Source organism: Carlito syrichta, unplaced genomic scaffold (assembly GCF_000164805.1).
Source record: "Carlito syrichta isolate Samal-C Ts95f unplaced genomic scaffold, Tarsius_syrichta-2.0.1 Scaffold314077, whole genome shotgun sequence".
Lineage (NCBI taxonomy): Eukaryota > Metazoa > Chordata > Mammalia > Primates > Tarsiidae > Carlito > Carlito syrichta.
This window is the reverse complement of record NW_007258173.1, coordinates 119665-145322: the sequence shown is the minus strand read 5'-3', so window position 1 is coordinate 145322 and position 25658 is coordinate 119665. Positions and strand designations below refer to the sequence as shown.

At 38.1% G+C, this 25658-nt stretch overlaps 1 protein-coding gene across 4 annotated transcripts; it reads left to right on the top strand.

Annotated features, from left to right (window-relative positions):
- The first annotated feature begins 451 nt into the window (after positions 1 to 451).
- ZNF527 (zinc finger protein 527) lies at positions 452 to 25157 on the top strand. Of its 4 annotated transcripts, none has more exons than XM_008070967.2 (5): positions 452 to 630; positions 3650 to 3727; positions 5485 to 5611; positions 6076 to 6171; positions 23513 to 25157. In XM_008070967.2, the coding sequence occupies exons 2-5, from the start codon at positions 3695 to 3697 to the stop codon at positions 25084 to 25086; spliced, it is 1830 nt and encodes a 609-aa protein (XP_008069158.1). In that variant the 5' UTR covers positions 452 to 630; positions 3650 to 3694; the 3' UTR covers positions 25087 to 25157. The 4 variants fall into 4 exon arrangements, with proteins under 4 accessions (XP_008069158.1, XP_021574696.1, XP_021574695.1 ...); XM_021719020.1 differs by having other exon boundaries at positions 587 to 630; positions 5485 to 5601; XM_021719021.1 differs by lacking the exon at positions 6076 to 6171 and having other exon boundaries at positions 572 to 630.
- Positions 25158 to 25658: the final 501 nt, after the last annotated feature.

Here is a 25658-nt window from a genome sequence, read left to right as displayed (position 1 = left end):
GGCCAAAAGCAAAAGCTCCGCTGCAAACTCCTGCGAACTTGGGATAAGAACAGCTACAGAAACAGTCACCCCCGAAGTCAGCCACCGTCTCTCACGCACAATCACTCTCACATTCTCGGCGTGACACACCGAAGTCTATCACCCAACGACCCACAGTCACGGGACGTGATTTCAAGTAGAGGAGCTCACAGAAGCCGCCGCTCCCTTGGTGGGCAAGCACAAAGGTGTGCGGCAAGTCACACACAGTCCGCCACGCCCCAGTGTTCCATCACAGCCACCCGGGCGCGCAGCCTCCCGGCCTTCCCAGACACAGACGCTCACGGTCGCCCGAGCGCCTGGGGTCGCACGCACCCCTCCCCCACCAACGCCTACGGCGCAGGCGCGAAGTGGAGGCGGGACGTGGGCTCCTTTGGGAAATGTAGTTCCGCCAAGAAGGCCGCGGCGCAGAGCATTCTGGGACTGGTGGTTCGCGGGGTCGGAGGCACGCGCCGGGTCGCTCGTTCGGATCTCGCGGAGCTCTGAGTCCTGCACGCCTCGGTCCTCGCCCGGCTCCGCCTCGCGGAGGATTCTGGGAGTGACGTCGCGGGTCTCGGCCGCGGGGCCCGTTGGCAGAGCCCGCGGCGGCGGGAGGTGAGTGGGGACGGGCCAGGGGGACAGCGGGAGGTCAGGGGTGGGCTCAGGGTGGACAGGCCGGGACGGAGATGGGGACCGGGCGGGCACCGCCGGGAAGCTGTGTGTGTTTTTATGCGTAACTATGTGCCAGGCTGCGGGTGTGACATAATGTGATCTTGTATGTTACTGTGTGTATGTGTGTGTGTGTGTGTGTGTGTGTGTGTGTGTGTGTGTGTGTGTGTGTGTGTGTGTAGTTTTGTGCTTAACTGTCTCTGGGGTAGAAACTGAATGTGTGTTTGTGTATGACTGTCTCTGCAGTTATAACTGTGTAGGTTTGTGAGAGACTGGGGTATGACTGTGTGTGTGTGTGTGTGTGTGTGTGTGTGTGTGTGTGTGTGACCACCTGTTTCTGCGGATACAGCTGTGTGTGACGGCAAGTGTGATTGTGTGACCGTGACCATCTGGTATAATGACATCTCTGGTATAATTTTGTACAGGTAGTTGTGACAAGATGTATACCCTTGTGTGGTATGCCACTGTGTGTGTGATTGCGTGTAACTATCTCACTGTCCATCTCTGTGCTTATACAACTGTGTATGTGTTTGTGATTGGGTGAGAATCTGTATGTGTATTTGAGGTCGTGGGATTAATTGTGTGAGACCTAGTCTTTGATTATGACACACAATAAGAAAGATGGGTTAAAATGACTTGCCCAAGTTCACAGTTAATAAATGATAGCACCCAGGACTCAAGCCCAGGCACTTTAGCTCTTGAGTTCTTGCTTTTGATTACTAAACTCCCTTGCTTTTTCCCACACTGAGAGTGAAACATGGGAGCCGTGAGTTCTAGCCGTACTGGAAAGGATAGTCTCTGGTCTTGGAGTAGGAGCCTTCAGAACACAGGAACTTAATTGGAGTCGCTTCTCCTTTAATATCCTTGTGAGTTGCAGGCTCCACACTAAAGATATTGTAGTGAGGCCATTCTCTAATTCGCTGCTTCTAGGGGAGGGAAGCCCAACCTATAAGCTAGTCTTCCTTCCTCTCCTTAGGTCATTGGATTTGAGATTTTAGCTTTGTCCTTGTCCAAACTCTTCCATGTTTGGTATGGTGAGAGTCTGGATCCAGGGCACTTTTTCTGTTGTGCCAAGTGTACTTTTTTTTGTTTTGACTTTCTCGTTAATAAAAATATTCTCATTTCATTTCTAAATGTGTATGTAAAATCCCATGCCAGGTTTTGGCTCATGTGGTCTTGTTGGTGAGGAAATAAAGATTCTGAGAGTTGGGTTAACTTGCCTGAGATCATGTAGCCAATGAGGAAAGAAGTGGACACTCTAGGAGCTACCTATGACCCAGGTTGTTCCGTCATACTTTCTTTCAGAGACTGATGAGTCATTTCAAACTTAGAAACATTATTCAAGAGACACACAGCTATCAGAACAAAACAAAACAGAGACCGAGAAGAAATTTATTTTATGCAGGCATTACTTAAGGTTTCAGTTCCCAGAACCAAGAAGACTACTTTGATTCTTCTTTCAGGCTGCAATTTTTTTATGGACAATTTCAAGCAGCATTACACTAAGGAAGTACCTTTCCTAGAGACTGAGTTGGCTAGTGCAGTGTAGCCTGGGATTAGAGAGTTGTGTATCCTGAATGCTAGGTCAAGCACAACCGTCCCCATTTTCATAATAAAGAAATGATGGCTCTGAGATGACAAGGAACTTATTTCAGGTTGCACAGTTTGTTGTTGGTATAGTATTAAAATTTGGCAATGTTTCTCTCAGGCTGTATTTCTGTGGGATAATAAAAGTAACATCTGCCATCTCTAAAGTTACTTCTCTAAGGAATATATGGCATCATTTCCTCAGGTTCTGTTGGATGTTTCCCATTTAGACATCATGGCCTCTTGGAAGAAGACTGATTTTTGAGTTACATTTCAGATGGAGTCTTATGAGACTTTAAGTTGGTTATTTAAGCTTCTTGAACCTCTATTTCACTTATTGGTAAAATAAGGATAATACTTATTTTTGTAGTTTGTGAGGATAAAATGAGATCATGATGCAATGAGATAATCGTGTGTGCCCATTTTTTATCTTTGTGCTATTACAGCTGTGTATGTGAGATTATAGGTGTGCTTGTTGATGTATATATTTGTGATTGGGTGAGAATTTGTATGGGTATGTGAGATTGTAGGATTGACTGTGTGGGACTTAGTCTGTGATTGTGAGGCACAGACAGATTAAAATTACTTGCCAAACACAACATGCATAATATCACATACTTATATTACAGGAGGCATAGTAACATTTATTTATTCATTATCCAATATCTGTGAGCACCTACTAAGGTTCTGGCATTTTTCTAGCACTATAATATACCAATGAATCAAATGAAGCCTACTTCTCTTGGATCTTACAATCTTGTGTGGGAAGACAAACAAGAAACAAAAAAAAAAAATTGTGTAACATGTCCGATGGTGATACATGCTAAGGAGAAAAATAAATCAGGGTAAGGAAGAAAGGAGTGCCTGAAAGGGGGGGGGGTGCCTTAGATAGACTCTTCAGGGAAGTCCCTCTGATGTAGTGACAACTGAGCACAAGGTAAGAATAAGGAGAGGGAGTGATGCGTTCTAATATCTAGGAAAAGAGGGCTCCAGGTAGAAGGAAAAGGCAACATCCCTGAAGGAGGAGTGTACACAGTATTTGAGGAACAATATGGAGACCTGTGTGCCTGGAGTTGGGTGAGCAAGAGGGAGAAGGATAGGAAATGAGGTCAGAAATGCAGCCAGGGGCCACAAACTACCTTGTCGACCATAAGGTAGACTTTAGATTTTGTCATATTCAGGATGTGTCTCTTAATATAAATCAAGACTTCCAAGGCTAAGTTCAGCATTGGACTTTTTCTTGGATCTTGGAAAAGATGAGGTCAGTCCTTACAAGGAGGATGTGGAGATCACAAAGGGGCACATTGTCTTTATGAGTTTCAGACAAACCACACAGGTCTCAGATGTCATTATTTCTTTCCTAACTCTTCCTTCTTAGGACTTTGTTCTTCTCCAAAAGAGAAAACCAAAGAAGGAAGGAAGAATGGCTGTTGGACTTTGCGAAGCCATGTCCCAGGTAAGTTGATGTTTCCATTTTGTTTTCAGAAGTCTCATCTCATTTTTCAGGACTTTAGAACTACAGGGAGGGTCACAAATAGCCTGATGAGTATCCTCTCCACTTTTCTTTCTCTACCTTTTGTTCATATAATCCTTCTACAAAATATTTAATAGCTGTTTTACTCAGTGTTATGCTCAAATGTGTGAACTTCCCTCTTTAGATGAATATGATTTATTGAGTTAGAGATGAGTGTAAGTGAAATAAGGGATAGAATTTGATTATTAAGTACCCTATTAAATATTAAATAGGGAGGTCAAGAATGGCCTCTGAGAAAATGACATTTAAACAAAGCAAAATGTCATTGAAAGTAGGGAGTAAGGTTTGTGGAAATCTAGAACCAGTTTTAAAAGTAGAAGGAATAGCAAATACCAAGTTACTATGATGGGAGCATGTTGGTTGTGTTCCAGAAATTATGATTAGTCAATGTCCTTGAAGGAAAATGAGTACTATGAGGTCAGAGGTATATAGCTGGGCACCAAATTATAAAGGCCCTTGGAAGTCCTAACCAGAATTTTTAGTTTTGTTCTAAGTGTGAAGGAGAATCATTGGAATACTTGTGATGTGATTTGATTTATGCTTAAAAGGAAAGTAGCAGGAGAGTAAGAAGGAAGTGGCGAGGTCAGTCAAGAGACTGTTGCAGTGAGCCCCAATACAGAGAGAGCTGGTTGGACAGGGCCCCTGAGAGACATTGTGAGCTGTGACTGAAAGACAGAGAGTACCCAGGGTGGCAATTTAGGAAGGGAGCCAAGGGAATATATAGGTTTCCTTACTTACTTTCCTTTCATCTCTTCCATGTAGTTGAACCCAACTAAAAATAGAGTAGGACAGTCAATATAGGTCAACCTTCCAGGGCACAGAGAAGAGTAGAGGGGCCCATGGAAGTTATACAACACTACCTAGTTATGTAATTTTTATCTCAAGCCATATTCAGTCATATTTCTACTATGTTGAATGACCACATTTGATATTTCACTTTTGATAAAAAACAAGAATATACTCTACAAACTGGAACCCTATCATTTTTAAGCATTCAGTACTCTTCCTTCATATGGATATATTCTAGGAAACTTTAGCATTTTTTCACTATCAAGTAATTACCGAATGTTTACAATGTGATAAGTTTTGTAATAGACACTGGATATATTTTGGTTTATAAAACAGATATCCTTTTCTTCATGCAACTTACAGTTCAGTAGTATAACCTAAGCTCTATTTTTGGACATTTTTAAGTTTTTTCCAGATTTTTTATGTAACTTTCCAATTAAAATTCTTTCTAAATCTCTTCACATGTACTTCATTATTTCTTCAGTGTTCCTCCCTGGAAGCTGCTTCTTATATCTGAATCTAAATTTCAGTTCCTGCCCTTTTGTTAAAGGCCAGTTCAAGGCCTTTTTTACTACTCTATCTGATATCTCAATTTAGGAATATAAAGGAATTCTCTATATAAGAATTTCTTTATACTTAGTATACATAACATATGGTTTAGCCTTTTCTTACATACTGTTTCATTGGCAAAATTTTCAACTGGCAAGCCTTTTTCTAATACTTTTCTTTCAAAGGATTTGATAAACCCTAGCATGTTATTCTTTCTCAATCATTATTTTTCTTGGATCACTTAGAGCTTTGAATTCTGGGAGAATTATTCCTTTTTACTGGGACCCTATGGGTGTCTGGGCACTTAGTGAACAAGAATTTTTTTTTTAAATTTATTTCAGGGGTTGGTGACCTTTGGAGATGTAGCTCTAGACTTTTCCCAAGAGGAGTGGGAATGGCTGAACCCATCTCAGAAGGATTTATACAGAGATGTCATGTTGGAGAACTACAGGAACTTGGTATGGCTTGGTAAGGATGTTTCTCCCCCATAATTAAAAATTTTCCCCTGGGGCATTTTTGCTTCCTCCTTTGGGAATATCTAGGGCATCCTGTAAGTTCTTAGTTGAATTTCAGTTTCTTATTCCCAGAAACTGACTTAAAGTAATTTCATAGAGTTGGAAATCAGTAGTTCCCTTTGCTGTAGAATGGTGGTTTGGAACAGCATCAGCATGACATGGAAATTTGTTAAAATGCAAATTTAGGAATCCCACTCTAGACCACAAAATCAGAAACCCTGGGAGTAGGCCTAGTAGTCTGTATTTTAGTAAGTTCTTCAAATGATCAAAGTTTGAAAGTCACTGCAGTTTCTGACTTAGTAGGTCTGGGTCGAGACCTGAGAATTTACATTTCTGGTTACTTTCCAGGTGATGGCTGCTGCTGCTGTCACACTTTAAGTCTGTCTCTGGCTTTCATTTTTCTTCCCCTGTAAACAGGACTCTCCATTTCTAAGCCCAACATGATCTCCTTACTGGAGCAAGGAAAGGAACCTTGGATGGTGGAGAGAGAAATGTCACATGGTCAATGTGCAGGTGAGTAATGAGTAACCAGGCAGGGAAAGCTCTTGTAGGGTACTTGCCCAAGTAGTCATGAGGAAACTGCCCTTGCTTCAGGTAGGAGCTGAAATATCTTTAGCATGCACTTCCCTAGAAACCCTCACCACACCTTTTCTTTTTCTTTTTTCCTATTTCTATCAAAATTATACTCTCTAGTCTTCTACCCTACCCTGAATCTCCATCCTTCTCAACTCTTCTTTATTCTTTATGGTCAGCATAGTGTCCATTTCTAGATTTTTTTTCTTTTCTTTTCATCAAAATTATAGTCAAAGATATGCATGCACATTATTTAAGGAGTCAAGTCGTTTTACAAGACTTTAAACCTTAAAAAAGGAATTCCTTGCCCTGCTTCCTAGTTTCCCTCTCCTTAAAGGGATCCACTTTCTTTTCTCTTGAGTTTCTTTTTTGTATGTGTATGTTGCTACTTCTTGATTGTTTTTTCAGGTTTAGTCCTTATTCAAGATCTTCTTATTAAGAAAATAAGTATTTAGCACCTCTTGTCCTCATCCAACACATGTGCACATTCAAATGCACACATTTCCAATCCCTGTCTTATCAATATCATAATTTTGATTAAGTCACTATACAGTGATTGCATTATTATGACTATTTAGTGCTAGTCATAGCTGTGCTGTGCATATACCAAGTTACTTTTCTGTACAACATTTTACTTTCCCTAGAGTTAATAATGATTTGGGAGTTTTGTTTGTCTTTTTTTGGGGGGGGGGCTTAGTTTTCTATGTACATATCTCTAAATCAGTTCCCAAGTCACCACCAATTGTCTAAATCTTTCAGACACATTAGACAATTTATTGGTTTCATCATCTTGGAGAAATTTCTCTGGAATCTTCAGACATGCTTCACTCTGACAAATGGTTCATTGCATCTGCTTGCACTCAATTTGGGGTTTTCTAATATTTTCTCATGATTAGATTGAGGTAATGCATTTTTTTTTTAAAGAATGCTACAGAAATAATGTTGTGTCTCTTTCAGCGCATCATACCAAAGGATTCATAATGTTGATATGTCTTATTGATGAGGTGCTCACTTCATGAAGGTGATGTCTGCTTGGTTTCTTGATTGTAAAGTTTCTATTCTGCTATTTGTAATTAATAAATATCTTGGGTGAGATACTTTGAGACTATTCAGTTTTTCTGAAACTTTTGCCCACTAATTTTAGCATCCATTGGTGGATCTGCTCTGCAACAATTATTACTGTTGTGTTGACCTAATGTTGATTTTTCCATTTCCCTTTTTTCTTTACGTATATTAATTAGAATTGTTCTGTAGGGAAGAACTGTTCTTTCTCCTCCATTTACTTATATATTCGGTTATATCTATGGGATTTTTATTTTCTGTGAGATAAATCTAGTTTACTTCATAGAATTTAATGACTTCATAGAATTTAAATGGATTTATTTTTATGTTTATGTATTTTTGTTTTTTCTTTGAAGTAAATCCAGTGAGTCACTGTGTTACTCAAATTGTTCCAGCTTTGGCCACTTCTTTCCTTCTGACACCACAAGGTATTCCAGATTCATCTTACTTTTCTTGTCCCAGTCTTGAAAGACCACTTCTCCAAGGAGCCTTGGTTGCTTTCAATGGGAAATGCTGTTTAGAAATCAAGGTTTGGGTGCTAGGTATGCTCTAGGCTATGGGATATCATTGCTTCTAGACTCTTACAACAGATAAAGCTAGGAAATGTATGTATACACATACACACACATTTATATTTATTTCTGCCTCTACTTATATATTAAAACTATCAGTTTATATTAATAACTTGATTTCTAGTCCAGCCTCACAGGATAATTGTAGTCTTCCTCCTTTATTTGTAATTTTTTTCTGACAATGAGAAACAACATATTTGCTTATTTGCACAATTTTAGTATACACATAAAGTAGTTTCAAAATTTCTAACCTATTCTCTGACAGAAACAAATTTATTAACTAGATTTAGGTATTTATGGATAGTTCTTTTGTTTTAGTCTTATAGTATCCAGGCAAAATACTATTTCCAAAGTTACTTAGGTTAGTTATTTTAGGTTCACTTGTTAGTGTTTGTATTCCATTCTGGGTTTCTACCACATCCTTCTTGGTTTTAATGGTTTATTTTTTGGGTGTCTGAAACAATACTGTGCTTCTAATAATCAGAGTTACATAAAGTACATTCTCAGTGGCCGGGTACAGTGGTTCACACCTGCAATCCCAGCACTTTGGGAGGCTGAGACAGGATGATTGAGTTGGAGGCTTTGGTGAGCCACGATCGTGCCACTGCACTCCAGCCTGGGTGACAGAGTGAGACCCCGACTCAAAAACAACAATAAGAATATCCCCAGAAAAGTATTGTACCTTTCTTGTTCCAGTTACCCTATTCCTGTTCCCTACTTCTTCCTATCCCTTTCTTACCCACCCCTTGCAGGTTACCATTCTCCTTAGTTTCAGGTTTATCCTTTTTATTTTATATTTGTCTTGCACAAAAGAGCAGGTCTATGTATAGTTTCTTGTATCTTCTTACATAAATAGCATACTATAGGTACTCTGCATTTTGCTTTTTTCATATTAGTTTGTTAAGATCTTCCTCATTTTCTCGCAGCCGTATAATACTTCATAATGTGCATACTATCATAATTATTCAACCACTCTAGTGTGTGGACCTTTAGGTTGTTTGCAGTCTTTGACAATTACAAAAAATGTTGTAATGAATAACCTTGTACATACATATTTTTATATCCTTGAGACTGTATCTTCAGGATAGATTCCTAGGTGTGGGATTACTGAGTAAGTACACATGTAGTTTTGTAAGGAATTGCTAAATTCCCCAGAAAGGTTGTCTGTTTTCTGTATTAGTTTTTTTTTTTTTTTTTAATTGCTGCTATAACAAATTATCACAAATTTAGGGCTTAAAAAAACACAAATTTATCATCATAGCTCTGAAACTCAGAAGCCTACATTCCTTCCTAAGGGAAGAATCTGTTTTCTTGAATTTTGTTGCTTTCTTTAGGGTTATTACCCAATTTTTTTGTTGTTGTTGGAGTCTCAGTCTCACTCCATTGCCCAGGCTGGAATGCAGTGTCGACCTGCTGGGATCTGGCGATCCTTCTGCCTCAGCCTCCCAAGTAGTTGGAACTATGGGCATGCGCTACCATGCCCGGCTAATTTTTTTTTTTTTTTTTTTTTTTGAGTTGGAGTCTCGGTCACCCAGACTGGAGTGCAGTGGCCATTCCCGGCCACTGCAGCCTTGACCTGCTGGGCTCCAGCGATCCTTCCTCCTCAGCCTTTCGAGTAGCCGGAAATACAGGCATGCACTACCACGCCCGGCTGATTTTTTGATTTATTGTAGAGATGAGGTCTGGCTGCCCAGGCAGGTCTTGAACCCGCGAACTCAGGCAATCCACTCACCTCAGCCTCCTAAAGACACAGGATTACAGGCTGAGCCACCGAGCCCGGCTAATTTTTTATTTATTGTAGAGACAAAGTCTCGCCACTTTGCCCAGGCTGGTCCCAAACCCGCGGGCTTAGGCAATCCATTCGCCTCAGCCTCCCAAAGTGCTGGGATTACAGGCTGAACCACTCAGTCTGGCCTGTTACCCATGTTTTTATTTTCAACTTTTTCAAATCACTTTGTTTTAAATTTAGAGCATATATATAGTACAAATTTGAGTTTTGCTTTGTGAACCATTCTGAATATCTTTTCATTTTAATAGGTCCAGTTTTTTATACATTTGAGCTTAATCCTGTATATTGTCTTATATTTTCTGGGTTTTATTGTTTTGGTTTTTTTTTAATTCTAAATATCTCTTTTCCTAGGCTTTTTTGTCATATAATACTGTAGTTCTTATAATAATTAGGAAGATTTTTCTTTTGTTCTGATGTTTAACTTTACGACTGTAGTGCTGGTTCTTTAAACAGTATTTATTCCTTCTATACTTGACTGGTCAGCTTTACAAAATATCATTTAATTCTTATTTGTTAAGAGTTACAAACCATTGGTCAATAAGCAGGCTTATTTTATTCCCCATCCACACTTCCCCTTTTCTTCCCAAATTTTGGTGTATGCTTTTTATGTTAAGGCGTATTACATCTACATGCTGTTCTGTTACGTCTATCCTATTCTTTCACTTAGTCTAGCTATGTAGTTAAATATATTCACTGTTTCCATCAGATTTTTTGCTGATATTTCTTTTGATTAGCTGATTTGTTTTCTAAAAAAGAGCTTGTGTAACCAATATCTCCTCAAGTTCTACCTTGTTCAGAATTGGCCATTCTTTACATAAGTTTCTTATTATATAGTATTGCTGTCAAATGTTGTTATAAAGATGTCTGTTGCTAGCTCAATGCTTTCTCTTTATGTATAGATAAAAAATGTTTATGTGTATGTTTTTTCTCTGTGTAGCTTTATATTTGGTCCTGGCCTGCCTAATGATTCTCTCTTTACTTTTTTTTTTTTTTTTTTTTGAGTCAGGGTCTCACTCCATTGCCCAGGCTGGAGTGTAGTCAGTGGCACACTCATGGCCACCCCAGTGTCGACCCGCTGGGCTCCGGCGATCCTTCCGCCTCAGCCTTCCAAGTAGCCAGAACTACAGGTGTGTGCTACCACGCCTGGCTAATTTTTTTATTTATTATAGAGACAACATCTCACCAGGTTGTCCAGGCTGGTCTCGAACACCTGGACGCAGGCATTCCTCTCGCCTCGGTCTCTCAAAGTGCTGGGATTACAAGCTTGAGCCACTGTACCTTGTCTCTCTCTTTACTTTTAAAGTCACTTTATTGGGGCATATTTCAATATTGACTATTTTGGGTCACCTCCCTGTTACATGTATTCTCCTTCAGGATAGAGAGTCAAGTTTTTATTTCCAGAATTATTTTTATCCTTTCTTTTTATAAAATTAAAAATATAGGAAAGTACGGAGAATAATATAACAGTGCCCTAGTACTCACCACCCAGAATTGATTATTGTTAATATCTTGACATATTTTTACTTTTGTTAGTACAAAAGATAAGCCATTTAGGTTTATATTACATATAAACTTACAGAGTGCTCTTTGTTCCCAGTTCTTTGTTCCCTTTCCCTCACCCACCTCTTGCTCTTAGAAGCAACAACAGTTATAAATTCAATGTATGTCGCCCCAGTTAATTTTAAAAACTTTTTTTGTGAACATTTATGTATCTGTGAAAAAAAAGTGTTTTCTGCTTTTTTCATAGGTTGTAGTATTCTTTGCATTTTATTTTGCAACTTGCATTTATTTATTTACTTATTTAGAGTCAAGGTTTCACTCTGTTATCCAGGCTGGAGTGTAGTGGCACAATCATGGCTCACTGCAGCCTCGCCTTCCTGGTCTCATGTGATCCTTCTGCCTCAGCCTCCTGAGTAAGTGGGACTACAGGCATGTGCCCAGTTAATATATATATATTATTTTTTGGTAGAGATAAGGTCTCCCTCTGTTGCCTAGGCTGGTCTCAAACTCCTAGGCTCAAGGAATCCTCCCACCTTGGACTCCCAAAGTGTTGGGATTAAAGGTGTAAGCCACTGCACCTGGCTACAACTTGCTTTTATTAACACTATTTTTGAGATTCATCCTTTTAAAAATCTATATGTAATATAGTTCCATTCCTTTTTAACTATTGTATAATATTCCATGCTTTGAATTTATCTCATTTAACCATTTCCCTACTGAAGATAATTAAGTTTTTTCCATTTTTTGTTTTCTTACACAGTAGCAAAGCATATTTCCATGCACATGTCTCCATGTATAAGACTTTCTCAGTAATTTGTACCTAGAAGTAAAATTGCTAGAATGTAGATGTGTTTTAATTTACTAGATATTCAAATTGTTCTGGAAGTGTTAATTTATACTTCTACTAACAATTTATGAGAGTTCCTTTGTCTTACTCTCTTGATATTCTCCAACTTAAGATTTTTTTATTGTTCTTAACATAGTCTAACTGAAGTTTTTTCCAATATGAGTAAGCGAAATGCTTTCGTAGTTGTTTCAATTTACTGGTAATATTAAGCATCTTTCCAGAATATATTGCTTATGAAGTTTTTATCTTCTATAAATTATTTGGCCATGTTTTTAACCTATTTTGGAAGGGGGTTGGTTATTTGTCTCTTTCTTACTAATATCTAGAACTTCTTTATATATTTTGGGCATTATTAGTTTTTCTGTAATATTTATCTTCTATAAAAATATTTCATTTTTTTAGTTTTTTTTTCCAGATTGTCATTTGCCTTTTGACTTTGTATTGTCTTCTCCCACAGAAATTTTTAGGGTTAGTGTCAAATTCATTCATCTTTTTATAGTTTGTACTTAATTCATTATAGTTTGTACTTAATTTAGTTTGATTTACCAAATCTTCCCCTAGTTGTGGTGATAAAAATATTCTTCTGTATTATTTTTAATGGTTTTAAGGGGTTTTTTTTTCACCCTTAGTCCTGTAAATCATGTGGACTTTAACTTTTAAGTATGATATATCAGGTTTTCCTTTTTTTTTTTACATGGAGTTTTCCCAGTACCATTTATCAGTTAATCCATTTCTTCACTGTTAATTATAATGCCACTTCCATCATATGCCAAGTTCTTATATTTGTGTGAGTCTTCTTTCTGTTCTCTGTTTTCTGTTCTTCTCTATTCCTAAGCCAATGCTAGTTTTCCTTATGATATAGCTTTATTTCCCTGTAGGTATTCTGACCAGTTATTGTTGGAATTAATTTGCATATATTTATCATCTATCTAGCTAGCCTACTGTACTCTTTTATTCTAGTATTTTTCAACAATTTTCTGAGTTTTTAGTCAGGGTAAGCTGTTTGCTTTTTACAAAGTCTTAGCGAATAGAAATAGCAAAGGTTATTTTTTGTACATATCATAGTCCAGTGTGGGGGCTTCTGTTGCTTGCTAAACCACACTCACAATGCACTATATATGATTTCCAGTATCAATGTCTTTTAAAGTGAAGCAAAACACTTAGAAACTCTACAGAATCTATGTAGTGTTTTACGTTTTTATCAGATACCCAGCTTTCTTTCATATATTGGCATCATCATCCCTTAGGGCTTGGGAGTCTTCTGCTAGATCCTCTGAAGGAAGAGATTTGGAGGAGGGGAGATTGTGACACACATGCACATAGAGAGAAAAAGATAAAGGTAGAGGGAAGATCTCGCAGGACATTTTTAATGGGTCAGACTGGAAGTAGCATTTGTGTATATCACTTCTGATTTGCCAGAATCACTCACGTGGCTGCAGGGGAAGCCAAGAGATACAGTTTTCTATGTATCTAGGAGGAACAGGCAAACTATTTGCTGGATATAGTTTTTTTCAACATTTATGTCTCCTTTTACCTTTTCTCTTTTTTTATTTTACAGTATCAGCCACATTTTCCATATCTATGGACTAACAAGTGCAATCACTTGTTTTTTCTTCTACCATCAGAGGACTTTTTCAAATGCTTCACATTATATGTACCTATTCTCTTCTGTTCCTAACTTTATATATTATGTTTATATTGTAATCAGCAGAGGCTTTTGGATTTTATATATTTTCATAATATTTTGAGGCAGTTTTTTTTTTTTTAATAAAAACTTAAACTCACATCTGTAATCTTAGCACTTTGGGAGGCCAAGACAGAAGAATTGCTTGAGCCCAGGAGTTTGAGACCAACTAGGCAACATAGCAAGTACTCATTTCTATAAAAAATTAGCAGGGTATGCTGGAACCTATAGTCCCAGCTATTTGGGAGGCTGAGGCACAAGGATTGCCTGAGCTCAGGAGGTCAAGGCTGTGGTGAGTCACTGTACTCCAGCCTGGAGGTCAAGGCTGCATCATACCACTGCACTCCAGCTTGGGCAACAGAGTGAGACCCTGACTCAAAAAAAAAAAGAAGAAAAACTTATAGAAAAGAAATTGCATAATTATAGTAAATGATTTCCTATTGCTGAACTATTTTTACATTTCTGGATTGCATATTTGACCCTGTGGATTATTCATTTAATATGGGATTTGATTTCATTTTTAATATTTAAGAATTTTGCCTATGTATCTATAATGGAGATTGGTTTGGTATAAGAACAATAAAATAGATCAGTAGAACAATATAGAAAGTACAGAAGTATACCCATGAACATATAAGAAGTTAGTATTTGAAAAAGGTAGTTTCTGGCTGGGCATGGTAGGTTCTGCCTATAGTCCCAGCACTTTAGGAGGCTGAGGTGAGAGGATTGCTTGAGTCCAGGAGTCCGAGGCCAGCCTGGGCAACATAGTGAGACCTCATCTCTACAAAAAAATTAGCCAGGTATGGTGGCATGTGCCTGTACTCCCACCTACTCAGAGAAGAGAAAAAAAAGAAAAAGGTAGCTTTTTTGAATGGGGGCAAAGAGATATTATTTTTTGAATGGGGTAAAGAGATTCTTAAAAGTTATGTGTATAATATAATCTGTATATGCAACTTATAAGTTACAATGTAACTTGTAAGTTGTACAATATTGAATTTTAGAAAGTCTTTCTTAAAATGACATCAAAGCCAAACTCAATACTAGAAAAATGGAGAGATTTAACTTTATAAAAAAAATTTTTTTAACTTTATCAGAAGCACTATAAATGAAGATGAAATGCAACAATAAAAAGTGATTATTTGAGGGAAAAATATTTACAAAACCTTAATGCCATAATATGTAAATCGCTTCTATAAATCACTTACAAGAAGATGAGCAGTGCAATTAAAATACCTGCAAAGGAAACAAACAAGGAATTTATCGAAGAAACCACAAAATAACCTAAGAGTTATATAAATGTACATAAAATATATTCAATTTTGTAATCAGAATTCCACATTAAAACAATAGTTAAGTACTCTTGTAGGAACAAAGATTTTATTTTACAATTTTTCTTAAAAATATTCACACAGGAATGGGGACAAAGATTTTTAAATGATGTTAGCTGGCATGGATGAGTTTGGAGACTTGTACCTTATCTTGCTAATACAAGTGTTAATTTATGAAATTATTTTGGAGAGCAGCTTGATAGTATATATTCTTAAAATATATACATAGCTTCATTTACCACTTTTACTTCTAGAAATATATCCTATAGAACTAAAAATTGTACAAAACACATATAGAAGCAGCTTCTTTTTTATTTCTTTTTATTTATTTAGCAGTGGCATGCTTATGGCCACTGCATCCATGACCTGCTGGGCTCAGGCAATCCTTCCACCTCAGCCTTCCAGGTAACCAGAACTACAGACATGCGCCACCACACCCAGCTGAGGTCTCACCAAGTTGCCCAGGCTGGTCTCGAACCCCTGGACTTAGGCAATCCTCTCACCTCAGCCTCCCAAAATGCTGGGATTATAGGCATGCGTCACCACTCCCAGCCTTCTTTTTGATTTCTAAGTGATTTTTTTTTTTAAGTTTGATATGTGGAATCATAAAAAGCAATACATACATATGTGAGGCATTTTTTAACCTTATAACATATAAATGAGCATTCTTTAGCCTTTTGATAATTGTGCCAAGATTTTTTAATTTGACCATAATCTGTTGGTTGGAGTTGGAGTTTCTTAAATAAACCACACTTATAATTCATTATCTATGGTTTCTAGTGTTGATTTCTTTCAAAGTGAAGCAAAATACTTGTAAACCAATGTGAGTACAGATTCCTTGTAGAACTTTATGTTTTTATCAGGCTTTTACAATTATGTTCCACACCTGATTTATACACAGGTTTTTTGTTTGTCTGTTTTTTGAGTCAGTCTCAATCTGTCACCCAAGCTGGAGTGCAGTGGCATGATCACGGCTCATCACAGCCTTAACCTCCTGGGTTCAGGCAATCCTTCCACCTCAGCCACCCAAGTGGCAGTGACTACAGGCATGCCTCACCCCACCCCACCCAGCTAGTTTTTTTGAGTTTTTGTAGAGATGAGGTCTCGCTGTGTTGCCCAGGCTGGTCCTGAACTCCTGGGCTCAAGCAATCCTCCTTGCCTCGGCCTCCCAAAGTGCTGAGATTACAGACATGAGCCACTGCACCTGGCCAAACAGGTTAAGTAAGTCACTTTTAACCCATTTTTACAAAAAATTCAACTTAGTTTTCACTCAAACAATTTGACTTCAGCACTCAATTAAATATTTTATTTAAGCATATATATAAACACCAGGTACAACTGAACTATACAGATTGAGAACACAACAGATTTTTGGCAAGCAAGTTACTCAACTTTTGGGATACAAGCACAAAAAAAATCTATTATTAGCTGCCCAGTTACCTAAATTATGGTTCCTCCATCCTGTGAATGAGGTAGCTTTATTTGTACTGATATGGAAAAATGTCTACAGTGTTTTGAGTAAAAACAAACAAACAAAAAAGGTTGTAAATAATGTTTACAAAAAGTATGTGTGTTTATCTATACAAGGAAAATTCTGTAAGAATAGTATTAATATTACTGTGAACAATGGTAATGTTTAGGATGATGTCTACCTTCTACTTTATATAATAATAAATTGCTTGAATATTTTTATTTCTAATTAAAAGGAAAAATGTTATAGAATAGCTCTAATACTAGTCCTCAGCTGTAGCTCCCACACAGATCCTGATTGATATGGAAATCTTTCCATGTATTCCCTTCAACCAGGTGTGGTCAGGATTGGGAAGCAAGGGGTTCATGTTCTTTGCTCTATTCTCCTCTGCATCCTATAGGTTTTTTATGTTCCAGTGTCTTAACATTCTCTCTTGACATTTCCCACGATGATAGAGATTTTTTTTTTTTTTTGAGTTGGAGTCTCACTCTGTCACCCAGGCTAGAGTGTAGTGGCACAATCATGGCTAACTGCAGCCTCAGCCTCCCTATTCTCAGGCAATCCTTTTGTCTCACCCTTCTGAGTAGCTGGGACTACAGGCACACGCCACCATGCCTGGCATATTTTTTATTTTTGGGGTAGAAATGAGGTCTCGCTATGTTTCCCAGGCCGGTCTTGAAATCTTGGGCGCAAGCAATCGTCTCACCTTAGTCTCCCAAAGTGCTGGGATTATTGGCCAATGATAGAGAATTTTATAAGCTACTCTGGTTGTGTCCTTTCACAGAGATTTTTTTTTTTTTTTTTTGAGTCAAAATCCCCCTTTGTTGCCAAGGCAGTGGCATAATCACGGCTCACCACAGCCTCAACTTCCTGGCTCAGACAATCCTTCTGCCTCAGCTTCCTGAGTAGCGGGACTACAGGTGTGAACCACCACATGCAGCTATTTTGTTTGTTTGTTTTTTGTAGAGATGAGGTCTCGCTATGTTGCCCAGGCTAGTTTTGGATTCCTGGGCTCAAGCAATCCTATCTCAGTCTCCCAAAGTGCTTGGATTCCAGGTGTGAGCCACCACCTAGAATGTTCTAGAAACTTCTTTTTCCTTCATGATTTTCTATTATTGGTCATTTTTTCTATGTATTCTTTTTTTTCCCTTTATTTTATTATAAAGATGTGGGGTCAAGTCAGGATTAACTACATGAGTGGTTTACAAGCAAAGTTTGGGCCTCCATCTGGACCTCACTTCACCTTGTTTAGGATCTGGTACCTTTGGTGAGGTTACGTGCCCCTCCTCCTCCCTCCCTTGGCAGTGTCCCGCTACTGCTGATCCCTTTTAATATTGTGGTAAAATTTCAGGACCCCCTATAAGTGAGGACATGAGATCCATCTTTTGATTCTGTGATGGATCACTGAGTATAATGTACTCTAAGTGCATCCAAGTTGCTGCAAAGTCCATAATTTTGTCTTTTATGACTGCATGGTACTCCATTGTTTATATGTTCCTCATTTTCTTTATCCAGTCCACTTTTGATTGGTAGCATGGTTGGTTCCATGTTTTTGCTATTGTGAATAAATAGTGTGGCAATGAACATGCATATGCAGGTGTCTTTTTTGTAGACGATTTCTGTTCTTCCAGGTATATTCCCAGGAAGAAGATTGCTGAGACATATGGAAGGTCAATTTCTAGTTATTTTTTAAATTGCCTTACTGTTTTCCATAGAGGTTGTACTAGTTTGCACTCCCACCCACGGTGAAGAAGCATTCCCTTGTCTCTGCATCTATGTCAGCATCTGTTATTTTTTGATTTATTGATTATGGCCATCCTTACTAGTGTTTGGTGGTATCTCAATGTGGTTTGATTTGCATTATTCTGATGATAAGTGTGGCTAAACATTTTTTCTGTTGGCTGTTTATATGTCTTCTTTTGAGAAGTGTCTATTCATGTCTTTTGCCCACTTTTTAATAGGGCTGTTTGGCTTTTTCCTTTCAGTTTGAGTTCTTGGTAGATCCTGCATGTTAGGCCTTTGTCAGATATACTGTTGGCAAATATTTTTCCCCATTCTGTGGGCTGTCTTCCCACTCTCTTGATAGTTTCTTTTTTTTGCAAAAGCTTTCAATTTGATGAGGTCCCACTTGTCTATCTTACCTCTTGTGGCATACACTTTTGGGACTATGATCAGGAATTGGTTGCCTATTCCAATGTATATAAGGGTGTCTTCTGCATTTTCTAAGATTCTTAACATTTGAGGCTTTACATTTAGGTTTTTGATCCACATGGAGTTAATTTTTGTGTATGGCAATTGGTAGAGGTCCTGTTTCATTCTTCTGCATGCAGTCAGCCAGTTTTCCCAGCACCATTTACTGAATAGAGTCTCCTCTCCACAATGGTTACTGGTGGAGGCTTTGTTGAAGATGAGATGGCTGAGAAATAGAGGTTTCAGAATCTCTATCCTGTTCCATTGGTCTGTGTGCCTGTGTTTATACCAATACCATGCTGTTTTGATGATTGTAGCCTTATAAAAAAAGTTTAAAGTTTGGAAGTGTGATACCTCATGCCTTGCTTCTTTTGCTGAGGATTGTTTTGGCTATTTGTGGGGTTTTTGGTTTCCATATGAATTTCTGTGTTTCCAGGTCTTAGAACAATGATGTTGTTAATTTAATGGTTATTGCATTGAATCTGTAGATTGCCTTGGGTAGGATGGCCATCTTAACAATATTGATTCTTCCAACTGATGAGCATGGAATATTTTTTATTTGTTTGTGTCTTCCTCAATTTCTTTGAGCAGCGTTTTGTAGTTTTTATTGGAAAGGTCTTTTACTTCTCCGGTTAAGAAGATGCCAAGGTATTTCATTTTTTTTGTGGCTATTGTGAATAGGATTGTGCTTTTTATTTGGTTCTCTGTTTGTTGTTGGTGTATAAAAACACAACTGTCTTTTGCACATTGATTTTGTACCCCGAGACTTTACCAAAGTCATTTATAAGTTGCAAAGAGGTTTTTGACAGATTTCCTTAGGTTTTCAATGTACAGGATCATCCCTGTAAAGAGGGATAGCTTAACTTCCTCTTTTCCTATTTGGATACCCCTGATTTCCTTCTTTACTTACTTATATACCAGCTGTAATCTCAACTTGCTGCCTTTACTTCAAATTCTCTTCCACTGTCTTGCTACTTGCAATCTGCCATCTGCCTCTCTAGTTTAGCTAGATCCAAATGCCTTTCTTCATTTTCATATTCCTCAGCTTCCTGAGATATATAAGATAGTTTTTCTCTTCTCAAAGCGCTGGCTGATTTTCTTTCCCTTTAACTGACTCCTGTCTATGTTTTTCTGTATTCTCCTCATTTACCATAAGACCCTTGTCATATTAATGAATATCTCTGCCCAGGCTGTCTAATAGAACTCTCTGTGATGATGCAAATAAGCTATATCTGTGCTTTCCAGTACAGTAGCTGCTAGCCATGTTTAGCTTAGAGCATTTGAAACGTGGCTAGTATGATTGAGAAACTGAATTTTTTAAATGTTATTTTAAATTTGAATTGCCCACATATAGTTAGTGACTATCATGTTGGGTAGCATAGCATAGGGGATCCAGTCTGTAAGTCTGCGTATCATTGGTCAGCATATTCACTGGAACATATTTTGGGCATCAGTGAACCTCTTCTTTCTTCTTAAGATTGCTCCAAAGGTCCCCGACATATTTTCCAGCCTTCCCACTAGAATCTCCTGGGTTTCATGCCAGTAATATAATGATGATTTACTTCATCAGTACATTTTATCTATTGCCCACCAGCATGTGAGAGACTAAGTCCTCAGTCTAGTAAGACCTTTTTTTCTTCCAGTGTCATACAACAGCTTACTTACTATACAGTTCTGATTGGACTTCATTGTTAATCATACTTTGACTTCTAACTTCCATTCAGCTATAGATTATAACCTGCTGTAAATCACATATCTCTAATATCTCATACCTTGCTTGAATACATTTTGACTCCAAAAGGTTTACCTATTTTAGTCTTTGTCTTGCTACTTGACAGTTAGCCTATTTCATAATCCCTGTTCACAGTCATAGTTCTAATAATATCCGAGCCTACTGGTGGTGTAGCTGTAAGAATTACTTAATTAATATACATTAATTTATTTTATTTTATGGTAAGTATCACTGAATATAATGAGCTAGACATTGCTAGGTGTGTTATAAATATATTATCTCTTAATCTCATACCATACTTGCAAGGTAACCTCATTTTGCCTAATAGGAAACTAAAACTCAAAAGGTAAATTAATGAGTTAAAGATAGAATAACTGGCTGGGTTAGATGCAGACTTAGGATTCCTTGTCCCCAAAGCCTGAGCTTCCATTTTGCCACATGGATGGTCCTTTGACTGTCTTCCTCTTTGCCTGAATTCATAATTTTCCATTTCCCCTTAATCAGTTACTAATGTAGATGAAGTCCCTTCCCTGTTTTGCTGAATAGTATTATTTTACCATTGACTTCTAAGTATTTCTCTATTCCAATCACAGTGAGTATTTCTTCCATAGATACAATACTTATTTCCTGCTCTGTTCTTTCCCTAGGCTACTCCCCCATGTGGAATTTGTTTCCCTACAGATTTAATCTGCCATGCTTTTTTGTTTGCTTGTTTGTTTGAGTTGGGGGTCTCACTTTGTCACTCAGGCTGGAGTGCAGTGGCATGATCACAATGATCACAGCTCACGGCAGCCTTGACCTCCTGGGCTCAGGCGATTCTGCCACATCAGCATCCCAAGTAGCTGGGACTACAGGTGCACACCACCATGCCCAGCTGATTTTTAAATTTTTTTGTAGAGACAAGATTTCACTGTGTTGTTCAGGCTGGTCTTAAACTCCTGGGCTCAAGCAATCTATCCATCTTAGCCTCCCAAATTGCTAGGATTACAGGGATGAGCCACAGCACCTGGCCTCTTTTTTTGTTTGTTTGTTTTTTAAGAAAGTGGTTGGGGCTGGGTGCAGTGGCTCAAGCCTGTAATCCCAGCACTTTGGAAGGCCAAGGTGAGGGGATTGCCTGAGCCCATGGGTTCAAGAACAACCTGGGCAACTTGGCGAAACCTCATCTCTGCAATAAATCAAGAAAAATTAGCTGGGTGTGGTAGCGCGTGCCTGTAGTTTTGGCACTTGAAAGGCTGAGGCAGAAGGATCACCTGAGTCCAGCATGTTGACACTGGGTTGACCGTGAGTGTGCCACTGCACTCCAGCCTGGGCAATGGAGTGAGACTCCAACTCAAAAAAAAAAAAAAAGTGATTGGAGCTCTAGGCACCTCAGAATCCCCCATGTTGGAAAATATCTGTAGTCTTCTACCATCATACTTCCTTTACTCAGTTTTACATTAGGTATTGTGTAAACCTGCTATTTGACTATGGTAAAGTTTTATTCTTGGTAAGAGGAAATATAGTTGTCCTGGGTGATGGATACAGGAGAGGAGTTCTAGAAGAATGAGTGAGGGAATAGAAGTATTTTTATTTCTAGGGAGAGCATGAACAACATGGTTACAACCGCAATGAATGAACAAAGCCTCTTAAGCCTTGGTTTAAAGAGGGGTCCAAGTAAAAGAAAATCCAAGGCTATACATGGGAGGGACTGATAGGGACAGGGGCTTTCCTTGGGTAGAGGGTTTATTGGAAAGAAGAAAGATGCAGATGAATAATCTGTTCTTTGCTTTTCAATTTTGAGCTGATCTAGTCTGGAGGCAGCTTTTCAACAGATAGGAAACTGTTATGGGAAAGATTGTATCTAATTAATCCCAAAATGCTAATTAACACATATATATATTAACATATACATATATGTATACATTTGTATATTAACATATAAATATATATTCCCTCACTCTTCTATATACATATATATGTCTACATATATGTATATTAACATATACATATAACATATACAAATGCTAATTAGCATACACAGTTCTAAAATAGTCCCTATCTAAACATGAAAATGACTGTTACTCCAATGTTTTGGAGGCCTGAGTATAGTCTTGAAAACCAAGCTCATATCCTTTAGGAATTATTCCTTAACTAACGTAGTGAGTTTTGATCTCTTTTTTTCCTGACATTTATACTACTAATAATCTATATCATATTAGCTTGTCCTTTGTTATGTGTCATGTTGAATCATTGTATGCACAAGTTTTAGCTCTCAGAGTTTAAAAAAGGAAGAAGGACATTGTCTCAGACTTTCTCCTTCTACTAGGTGCTGGGAACATAGTAATAGGTTTTATATATTTGAATATATCGGCTGATTATTGTGATATAACATGAAAGAGACTTTCTCATATTTCTCTTTTTGAGATCATCTTTTAAAAAATATGTTTCTTTCCACCTTACCCCAACCAATGTCCTCTCCTAAAAGTATCAAGTATCTACTCTGTAGGCATCATTTTTCTCTTGATGATGAGAAAAACTGACCTCTGGATTTCTTCTAGACACTGAAAAAATAAAATTTTTATCTGGACCCTGATAAAATCTTAGAAGTTGTTGAGCAGCATTAGTAGGAAAAGTTATTATGAGAAGATTAATCTGGCAGCATTCATTCATTTAACAACATGCTGACATTATCCTAGGCACTGGATGCAACAGTGGAAGAAAAAGAAAAAGGAGTGAACATGCTTTCATGGAGTTTTCAATCTTGTGACTACCAGTGCAGGATGAACTGGAGGCTTTAAAGACAAGAGGCAGGGAAACTGTGGTTATGATCTAATCAGTCAACCTCAATTTCTAACCTTTTTAGCATTTAGCTTTGTCTGCTTTTCAGTGCCCTACATATTACCTGTTTCCCCCCTCACCACCTCCCCATCACCAACACATATACTTTCCCCATCAGCTTTCTTCATTCTTTGTCTTTTGTTCATATTGCATAGCCATATTGGGAAGAAGTTAGAGACATATACTTTCTCCCCTCCTTCCCTGCTGTTAAATTCTTCAATTTATTCTATAAGTTTTCTTTCTCATAGCAAAGAACAAAGGAGACATTTGCTTTCTTGATATTTTTCAGACTGGGAGTCTTGGTGTGAAATCAAGGAATTATCTCCAAAATGGTTCACTGATGAAGATGAAATATCCCAGGGAATGGAAATGGAAAGCCTAACAAGTCATGACCTTGAATGCTCCAATTTCAGAGAAACCTGGAAACATGGGGGTGAATTTGAGCAGCATCAGGGAAATCAGGAGAGGCACATCACAGAAATGACAACTGTTGAGAAAATCTCCACCGGAAAAAGAAACAGTGAATATAATAATTCTGAGAGAAGCCTCCTCCTAAAGTCAGTACTTTTAACACAACAGAAAGTTCCCACCATAAAGCAAGTACATAAATTTGATATTTATGATAAAATCTTCCCCCAAAATTCAGTCATAATTGAATATAAAAGACTCCATGCTGAAAAGAAATCTTTGATAGTTAATGAATGTGAACAATTCAACCAGAGTACACACTTTAGTAAAGATATAGAAATTCCTTCTGGTGAGAAATCTTATGGAAATAATGATTTTTCAAATCTCTTAAGCTTCCACTCATTACTTACTCAACATCAGACCACTCATTTTGGAAAATTACCCCACGGATATGATGAATGTGGTGATGCCTTCAGCTGTTACTCGTTCTTTACTCAACCTCAGAGAATTCGCAGTAGAGAAAAACCATATGCATGTAATGACTGTGGAAAAGCCTTTAGCCATGACTTCTTTCTCAGTGAACATCAAAGAAGTCATATTGGCGAGAAACCATATGAATGTAAGGAATGCAACAAAGCCTTCAGACAGAGTGCACACCTTGCTCAACATCAGAGGATCCACACTGGAGAGAAACCCTTTGCATGCAATGAATGTGGGAAGGCTTTTAGTCGTTATGCCTTCCTTGTTGAACATCAGAGAATTCACACAGGAGAGAAACCATATGAATGTAAGGAATGTAACAAAGCTTTTAGACAGAGTGCACACCTTAATCAACATCAGAGGATTCACACTGGAGAGAAACCCTATGAATGTAATCAATGTGGAAAAGCCTTCAGCAGACGCATAGCACTTACTCTGCATCAAAGAATTCACACAGGAGAAAAACCCTTCAAATGTAGTGAATGTGGGAAGACCTTTGGCTATCGCTCACACCTGAATCAACATCAGAGAATCCATACGGGAGAAAAACCCTATGAGTGCATTAAATGTGGGAAATTTTTTAGAACTGACTCACAACTTAATCGACATCATAGAATTCATAATGGAGAGAGACCATTCGAATGCAGTAAATGTGGGAAAGCCTTTAGTGATGCTTTAGTTCTAATTCACCATAAGAGAAGTCATGCAGGAGAAAAACCCTATGAATGTAACAAATGTGGGAAGGCCTTCAGTTGTGGGTCATACCTTAATCAACATCAGAGAATTCATACTGGAGAGAAACCCTATGAATGTAATGAATGTGGGAAGGCTTTTCATCAGATCTTGTCCCTGAGGCTACACCAGAGAATTCATGCTGGAGAAAAACCTTACAAATGTAATGAATGTGGGAGTAATTTTAGCTGTGCCTCAGCCCTTAGACGACATCAGAGAATTCATAATAAAGAACCCCTCTGACTCTAAGAAGTATAGGAAAGAAAACATTTAGTTACCACTTGGTCCTTAATGAATATTAGTGGGTTCTTTTTGATTAGTCATTCTATGAATGTAGTACATACAGAAAAGACTTCAGTTCATGTATATCCATTATTTGAAATAACTTCAGTGGCAGACATCTGTTACTTTTTGATCTGTTCTATGCCTGACCCCACCCTCAATGCATATGATTCCAATGAAACTGATAATCAGGGACAGCTATGGATTGGTCACAGGCTGACCAATTATTTCCCCCAACCTAGTGATAAGGGATTGGCAAATGGCCCTGTGTGAACCATAGAGCCCTCTGGGGGTACTGTAATGGGTAGTAGAAAAAATATCTTTTTGGGGGGGATTGCAAGTTTCAAGGATTAAGTAAGATTTCAAACTCACCAGTAGCCTTTTTGCCACCTCATGAGGAAAGCCTTCCCAAAGAGAAATCTAATACATAGGAAAATGGAGATGAGAGACAAAATATGATGACATTTGGTTTCCTGGATCCAATCATGCCTGACATCTATACTGTCCTTTTTCATTTTTGTGGTCCAGTAAAT

What these genes read in the sequence shown, in the direction of transcription:
- ZNF527 (XM_008070967.2), top strand. Translation starts at nt 3,695, where the DNA reads ATGGCTGTTGGACTTTGCGAAGCCATGTCCCAG. An exon ending in TTTGCGAAGCCATGTCCCAG is followed by an intron (nt 3,728 to 5,484) that starts GTAAGTTGATGT and finishes AATTTATTTCAG; the next exon opens with GGGTTGGTGACCTTTGGAGA. An exon ending in GTCACATGGTCAATGTGCAG is followed by an intron (nt 6,172 to 23,512) that starts GTGAGTAATGAG and finishes GATATTTTTCAG; the next exon opens with ACTGGGAGTCTTGGTGTGAA.